The following is a 7,918-nucleotide window of genomic DNA, read 5'->3' on the forward strand; positions in this document are numbered from 1 at the left end:
CTGGGAGCTTGGAGTCTTAGCCACCAGATGACCAGGGAAGTCCCCTTAATCATCTTTGGATCCCCAAGCTTCTAGCGCATAGTAGGTTTTCCATTAGTGTGTGAGCCACTGTGCCTGGAGTTCTTCATTCAGGGTCCCCTTCAGCCAGGCTCTGGACTTCGCTGAAATCTTAGCTGATTGAAAGGATCAGCTTGAAAACACCACCTTCTTCCTTGGTTACTTCAGCCCAAAGAGTCACAACTGATATTTTTTACTGAGTACTTTACACATATTATTCTCAACCATTCAAATTAGGTAGTATCTCCATTTTACAGTTCAGGAAACAGAAGTAACTTCCCCATCCAAGGTTAAAGGGAGTAAATGACAAGATCAGGAATAAAACTTTGCATGAATGACTTTAAAGACAATGTCCACAGCCACTAAACTCTACAGGTTTCTCTCTGTACCACATTCCTATCATATCTTTGTTCATTAGGTCATTGTAGATTGTCCACATATCTGTATGTCTCCATGTTCTAAATGTGATAGATTGGGCCATAAAGAAGGCTGAGCACCAAATAATTAATGCTTCTAACTGCAGTACTGGAGAAGACTTTTGAGGGTCTCTCGGACAGCAAGGAGACCAAACCAGTCAATCCTAAAGGAAATCAACCCTGAATATTAATTGGAAGGATTGATGCTGAAGTTTAAGCTCCAATACTTTGGCTCCTGATGCAAAGAGCATGGGAAAAGACCCTGATGCTGGGAAAGATTGAGGGCAGGAGGAGAAGGGGGCAACAGAGCATGAGATGGTTAGATAGCATCACCAACTCAATGAACATGAATTTGAGCAAACTCCGGGAGACAGTGAAGGACAGGGAAGCTTGTCATGGGGTCACAAAGAGTTGGACATGGCTTAGCAACTAAACAACAAACATTTGTGCACGCTCATTCCCACAAAGACCTCTTCCTGGTCTCCCATACTATATCTTGAATTAGTGTACATAACTCTCATGCCCTTACAGTTCTTATTTATCATGAATTGTGTGCTTGCCCCTTTAAAATGGTAGCACCCCAAAGACAACTCTTACATGTGCTTTATCTCTTTATCAAACTGTTGGCATAGTACTGAGGCACTAATAAGTGTTGACTAATATACAAATCTTAATTAACTCTCTCCATCATTAGATGAGCTGCAAACAGAGGCACCCCACCCTCTCCCCAAAGGCAAACATGCCCAGAGGAGATACTGGGGATCACATCCCTGGGACCACTGAAACAGCCCCAACCTGGGCCGCACCAAGCTGGGAAACAAGGTTTAATGTTTTCGCTTCTCCCTGGGTCCTTTTGTAGCGCCGTAGGCCTGTCCCTAGTCTTCCCATGGCCTCTTTTCTATGCGTCTGTCTCTCTTTGTCTCTGCCAGTTTCTCTCTTTGTTCCTCTGCCTCCGGGCTTGTTTCTCGCCAGGTGCCCTGCCCAGTTCCTCCGACTCTGCTTCAAAGACTTTATATCTCTCTTATCTGTTTCTACATGTCTTTGTTTCAGGAGGCCAATCTTTTGCTCCTGTGTGTTTGGTCCGCTGCAGTCTCTCGGTCTCTCTGCCTTTGCATCCTCTGACTGGGGGCTCTTTGGGTTACGACTCTGTGAGTCTCTGGATCCAAGTCTAAGTCCATCGGCCTGACTCTCCTCAGCATTTATCTGGCGTCTGCCACTAGCTCCCGATGCCGCCTCAGTCTCCCCCAGCCCAGCCCAGCCCAGCCCCCACCCCCGGCCCTCGGCCTCGCCGACCAGCCCGGCTTTGTTTCCTGCGTCTCGGCGCCCCGCCCCCGCCCCGTCTGGGGTCTCCGCCGCCCTCTGCCGCCCTTTGTCTGCCTTGGTCTTTCCCCCACCCCTTTCCCTGGGTCTGTCTTTGGCTGTCTCTTTGTTTCTCCAGGCTGGGGTGGCTGGAGCTGTTTGCCACCTCCGGAGGTCGGCGCGGGTGGCCGGACACAGCGACAATTAGGAAGAGTCTTCGGCCTCCGCATCCAGCTCCAGCCCAGGAAACACACGGTTAATACCACAGAGTTCGGGCAATTGGACTTGGCTCAGAGTAGCCCTCTCCGCGGCACGCGGCTGCCCGCCGGCCACCGAGCTCCAGAGGACACGGGCGGCCCCCACAGGCGTGCAGCTCCTCCAGGGTCCTAGAGCGGCCCGGTGCCGCCCGGCGCTTCCGCTTCCCGTCCCCGCCCCCGGCGGCCGCCCCCGGGACGCCCGGGTCCGAGCCGCCTCCTCGTTTGGCGCCGAGCCCGATCCCCTAGCCACTGGTGGCACGGGCACCGGAGCCCCGTGGAGGAGCTCCGGGGGGCCCCGGACTGGCGGAAGCGGCGGCTGAAGCGGCAGCGGCAGCGGCGGGAGGGGAAGGGGGCGGCTGCGCGCCGGAAGGAGCAGCAGGTGCAGGGGGGACCGGTGGCGCGGGCGAGGGTCACCGGAGCCGCGCCCCGTACCTCGGACACCCGAATGTTGTCCGGTGCCCGTGCCGGCCGGCAGAGGGCAGCGGCAGGGCCCCGCCGTCCGCACATGGCTGTGTGACCGTGAAATTGTGTCTGTCTCCTTGCTCAGGGCGGCGTGCCGGCGATGGAGCGCGCGGTGGAGCCCTGGGGTCCGGATCTCCGTGGCTCAGAGGAGAGAGAGCAGCTGAGAGGCGCCCGCACAGGTGAGGGCCGAAGCGGTGCACCTCCATGGGCAGGTAATGGCCGGGTGGGGCCCCCGGTTCTGGGCTTTGCCTAGCCCAGACCCAGAAAAATAGGACGTGAACTGTGCTGCCAGGGAGGGGGAGGGAACCAGTGTTTCTGAGCACCAGCTAAGCGACACGCCTTGAGGGGCATCATTTCAAGGACTCTCTCCCCGTCCCCTGCAGTCATCATCATCCTCGCTGCTTCAGTCCTACTTCAGGCCTCGTTCTGTCTCATCCTGGCAAATGCAGCGTCCTCCTCTCAGCCCTTTTCTCTCCAGTGTTGACCTCACTGTGCAGCCACATTGATCTGAGTCCTGGTCTAATCCTGTCTCTCTCCACAAAAATCTTCCCTAGCTCCCTTCTGCTACTAATTAAAAGCGTTAGTCTAGCGTTCAGTTCAGATCTTCCATGCTTCATCCAGTCCCAATATCCTTTTCCAGCTTTATCACACATTCCTTTCCATGGTTTACTTTTTTTCTGCGCTGTGAAAGCCTAGCCCTATCTCTCTAATGTCCTCTCTCTAGTGACAGCACAGTTCATTCTGAGCCTGCAGTTATAATTATTTGTGTTTTATCTTATTTCTCCTACCAACGCTAAGTATCCTGAGGGACAGCTGTGTGTCTGGCTCCTCTCAAGTACATACAAGATGACTGAAGAAATAAACTGCAGATTGGGATAAAATCTAATTAGTAAATACCAGGCTTTCCACATAGAATATAAGGTAGGGCTTAACAGCAGGCTTGGGAATCAGACCCGAGTTAGAAACCTGGCTTTGTTACTTTAGAACCTTGAGTGAATGACTTAAAATTCTCAGAGACTGCATGTCTGTAAAATGGGGACAGTCAATAGTATTACTTCATAGGACTGTTTGCAAGGATTCAGTAATGCTTACTTAAGTGATTGGCACATATGAAAGGCATGGTAAAAGGAGGTTACTGTTACTGAGAGGCACAGACAATATAAGGGCTTCGGAAATTCAGAAGAGAGAGATCTTTGCGACCACAGATTGTCAAGGATGCCTTTCTGGGGAGACTGCTATTGAAGATAGTGTGTTAATCGCTCAGTGTGTTCAACTGTGCAATCCCATGGACCCACCAGGCTCCTCTGTCTGTGGAATTCTCCAGGCCAGAATACTGGAGTAGGTGGCCATTCCCTTTTCCAGGTGGTCTTCCCAACCCAGGGATCGAACCTGTTTTTCCCACGTCACAGGCTGATTCTTTACCATCTGAGTCTCAGAGGGAAGGCTGAGCCAAAAGGCAGGATCTACCGCTCCTTTTTCTTTCCCCAGGTCTAGGGAGTGAGCATGCGGAGATTTCTCAGCCAGATGAGTTTGAACATGCCCCACAGGAGGATGACTTGGAGTTCAAGGAAGAGGAAGATTTGGCCCCAGGTCATGAAGTAGGAAATGCCTCTCTCAAACCTAAAAGCATTCAGACCTGGGATGACCTGTGGGTCCAGAGGGAGGGGCCTGGAAAACCTCAGGCTCGGGACAGAGGCCCTCGCCTCCTAGGAGAACCACGCTGGGGCCAGGCTAGTGATCGGGCTGCTGTATGTGGCGAGTGTGGCAAGAGCTTTCGGCAGATGTCAGATCTGGTGAAACACCAGCGAACCCACACCGGGGAGAAGCCCTACAAGTGCGGGGTCTGTGGCAAGGGCTTTGGGGACAGCTCTGCCCGGATTAAACACCAACGAACTCATAGTGGCGAAAAGCCCTACAGAGCCCGGGCGCCAGCCCAGGGGCCCCCAAAGATTCCTCGGTCCAGGATCCCGGCTGGCGAGCGCCCCACTATCTGCGGTGAATGTGGCAAGAGCTTCCGGCAGAGTTCGGACCTGGTGAAACACCAGCGGACACACACGGGCGAGAAGCCGTACAAGTGTGGCATCTGTGGCAAGGGCTTTGGCGACAGTTCTGCCCGTATAAAGCACCAGCGGACACACCGAGGGGAGCAGCCCCCCCGGCCCGTGGTGCCCCGGCGGCAGCCATCTCGAGCCGCCACGGCAGCCGCACAGGGACCTAAGGCCCAGGACAAGCCATACATCTGCACTGATTGTGGCAAAAGATTTGTGCTCAGCTGCAGCCTCCTGAGCCACCAGCGCAGTCACCTGGGGCCTAAGCCCTTCGGCTGCGATGTGTGTGGAAAGGAGTTTGCTCGGGGCTCAGATCTGGTGAAGCACCTGCGAGTGCACACAGGAGAGAAGCCCTACCTCTGCCCCGAGTGTGGCAAGGGCTTCGCTGACAGCTCTGCGCGAGTCAAGCACCTCCGCACCCACAGTGGCGAAAGGCCTCACGCCTGTCCCGAGTGTGACCGTACCTTCAGCCTCAGCTCCACCCTCCTCCGCCACCGCCTCACTCACATGGAGCCCCAGGACTTCAGCTTCCCAGGCTACCCTCTGGCCCCCCTGATCCCCAGCCCACCCCCTAGCTCCAGCCCACCCCCACCTCCTCTAGGCACCAGCCCCCCGCTGACACCTCGAAGCCCTTCACACTCAGGGGATGGCCCTTTTGGCCTGCCTGGCTTGGAGCCGGAGCCCGGGGGCCCACAGGCTGGAGAGCCGCCACCACCACTGGAGGGTGACAAGCCCCACAAGTGCCCTGAGTGTGGCAAGGGCTTCCGCCGGAGCTCGGACCTGGTGAAACACCATCGTGTACACACAGGGGAAAAACCCTACCTCTGCCCAGAATGTGGCAAAGGTTTTGCCGACAGCTCAGCCCGAGTCAAGCACCTCCGCACCCATCGTGGGGAACGGGCTAGGCCACCACCACCATCCACTCTCCTGAGGCCACATAACCCCCCTGGCCCAGCACCCACTGCCCCTCGATCACGAGTCCGGGCTCAGCCCTCTGGACCCAGCCAGCCCCATGTGTGCGGCTTCTGCGGGAAGGAGTTTCCCCGGAGCTCAGACCTGGTCAAACACAGGCGCACACACACTGGGGAGAAGCCATACAAGTGTGCAGAGTGTGGCAAGGGCTTTGGTGACAGTTCTGCCCGTATCAAGCACCAGCGTGGGCACCTGATCCTGAGGCCCTTTGGGACAGGAGATGGTCTGGCAAGGCCCCTCAAACAGGAGCCACCAACGGGACTGGAATGATGGGGTCCAGGGAGGGTGGAGGCCCAAGAGACCAAAGGGAGGGTATCTGCTGCTTAAGCAGAGAAGAAAGGGCCTGGGAGGTGGTGGGAGGGAGAAGGAAGGGAAGAAACAAAGGGGAGAAAGGAGTGAATAGATAGAAATAGAGATTTGGAGACAAACGATCTTGAAGCTCAGGAAACTGTCCTGGCTGGGCTGGGTCAGGACCTTGCCAGTTTGGTTTATACCCCCAGCTTCTAGAACACTGCCTGAAATACAATAGGCAATAAATACCTGTTAATAAACTAGCGTTAGCCTGAGGGCCCTTAAAGAATTCTAAATTCCTACTGCCTCTTAACCTGTAAATTGACCCCTCCCAACCTTGCCTTCCCCTCCACCCCCACCCAGACCAAGCATCCTGAACCAGGTTTGTTAGACCTAGAAGCAATGAGACTTCTGAGGTTAAGGGTGAGAGTGAGGCCGGGCCATCTTGACCATCCTGCTGATGGGGAGAGTACTGTTGGTGAGCACGCAGTACCCAGCCTCAGGCCACTGGACATGGTGGGAGCCAGGAAGAGGACACTTGGAGTGAGTTCAGACCCAACTGCCCTGACCACCTGGACACAACAGAATAGGTGAGACAGCGGAATGAGCACTCATTTGCCCTGGATGCCAAGCCCAGGTCCTGGTGGACAGCTTCAGACACACATTGGCTGGGAGAAGGGCAGTATAGGAGTGAGGAAAGGCCAGGGAACTACCAAGGCCTAACAGCCACATCTCCATATGTCTTCTCGCCAATAAACTGCTTCTTATCTGAGGCTTGGACTGGTGTGTGCATGTGTGTGTGCATCGTGAGGGGTGAAAAAGGTGCTGAAGGGTCACCACAGGCAAAGCCCACAAGCCATGTGTAAACTTGCCATCTTTGAGCCCATCAAAGAAATTGGGTCGTCAAAGCTGCTTTTTAGCTCAGGCAACGGGTTAAAAAACGGCCACCAGGTCTGTCAGTTGATGCCCTAGACCTGAGTGCTGGCTGCCCACAGGCGCCACCTACGCCACAGGATCTAGCGCGACCCTTAAAAGGAAAAACGCGACGCCACGGGTGGGAGCGTGGGGGGTCAGTGTTAGGCAAGCGCTGTTGCTATGGCGACAAGTACCCGGAGAAAAAGTGGCCAGCCGGTCTGGTAGGGGCGCAGAAGACCCAGACGCTGATGCTCTGCCTTCAGGGAAACCCCGCCTTCCTACGACCCCTTTTTATTTGTCGAGAAACGGGTCATTAGGCTGCATAGCCCAAAGGCGATGTCTATCCCCTGGAAAACGCAACCATATTTCCCAGCCATCCGTGCGTCGTTAGATGCTGGTCTCTTAATTCCCAGCTTTTTCCAAGGAGGGCGCCAGTAGGGAGGAAGGGGGGAAAAGGAACTGACCTAATTGGCCAGGGACCAAAAAGACTAGGGCGGCTCACCCATCTAAGAAACGAAGTACAAGACTGCTCTGCAACTTCGCTGGCTTGGCATTTCAGCTAATCTGCGTGCGGTAACGGTCCCTGGGTAGAAGTTCTCGCGACATCTTAATCACTGGCCGGGATTCCCTAGAAACCAATGAAAGCTAGCTGCAGCGCGGCTCCTCCCAGCCTTCCCATCCCTACCAAGTTGTTACACAGACTCGAAATCCCAGTGTTTTGACTTCAGCCCCGGGGTTCTTTGCGGCTTCTGTCCTTAGATGCACACACCCCTCAAAGACTTTAATGGAGGCCTTTGGGAAGATTGTTTCTGCTGGTTTCCGTGTCTCCCCACACTACCAGGTCGGCTTCCAAGCTAATCTGCCGTGAACTTTGTAAAAATTTGACCACATCACTCCCCTATTAAAAACTCTGCCGTATAGCAGCATGTCCTGTCTGTAAAACTTAACTCCTTAGTTGGCATTCAAGACCTTCCACAAGGTTTCAACTCTGTGCCTCTTAAATGTTTTGTTTTCATAACTTGGAATGCTCCCCACCCCCAATCCAAATACCTTAAGCGTTACTTCCTCCCAGAAGCCTTCCCTAAACTTCCAACCTGGGTTAGAACCCCCTTCCTCTGAGCCCTTAACACATCAAGAGCTTCTTTAGGATAAAGAGACACTCAACAACAGCATTACCTACTGCGTGCTGGGTATAGGGCAT

The 7,918-nt window shown here is 54.5% G+C and overlaps 1 protein-coding gene across 3 annotated transcripts; it reads left to right on the top strand.

Annotated features, from left to right (window-relative positions):
- On the top strand, nucleotides 1,812-6,575 carry ZNF48 (zinc finger protein 48). 3 transcript variants are annotated; one of them, XM_018040290.1, is made up of 3 exons: nucleotides 1,812-2,027; nucleotides 2,577-2,703; nucleotides 3,980-6,575. In XM_018040290.1, exons 2-3 carry the CDS (start codon nucleotides 2,592-2,594, stop codon nucleotides 5,779-5,781), a joined length of 1,914 nt encoding a protein of 637 aa, XP_017895779.1. In that variant the 5' UTR covers nucleotides 1,812-2,027; nucleotides 2,577-2,591; the 3' UTR covers nucleotides 5,782-6,575. The 3 variants fall into 3 exon arrangements, with proteins under 3 accessions (XP_017895779.1, XP_017895778.1, XP_017895780.1); XM_018040289.1 differs by lacking the exon at nucleotides 1,812-2,027 and adding an exon at nucleotides 2,186-2,408; XM_018040291.1 differs by lacking the exon at nucleotides 1,812-2,027 and adding an exon at nucleotides 2,186-2,408 and having other exon boundaries at nucleotides 2,577-2,670.

Source organism: Capra hircus, chromosome 25, assembly GCF_001704415.2.
Source record: "Capra hircus breed San Clemente chromosome 25, ASM170441v1, whole genome shotgun sequence".
Taxonomy (NCBI): Eukaryota; Metazoa; Chordata; class Mammalia; order Artiodactyla; family Bovidae; genus Capra; species Capra hircus.

Excerpts from the sequence above, each read along its gene's own strand:
- ZNF48 (XM_018040290.1), top strand. The coding sequence starts at position 2,592 with ATGGAGCGCGCGGTGGAGCCCTGGGGTCCGGATCTCCGTGGCTCAGAG. Across the intron at positions 2,704-3,979 it reads CGGTGCACCTCCATGGGCAG|GTCTAGGGAGTGAGCATGCG; the intron begins GTAATGGCCGGG and ends TTCTTTCCCCAG.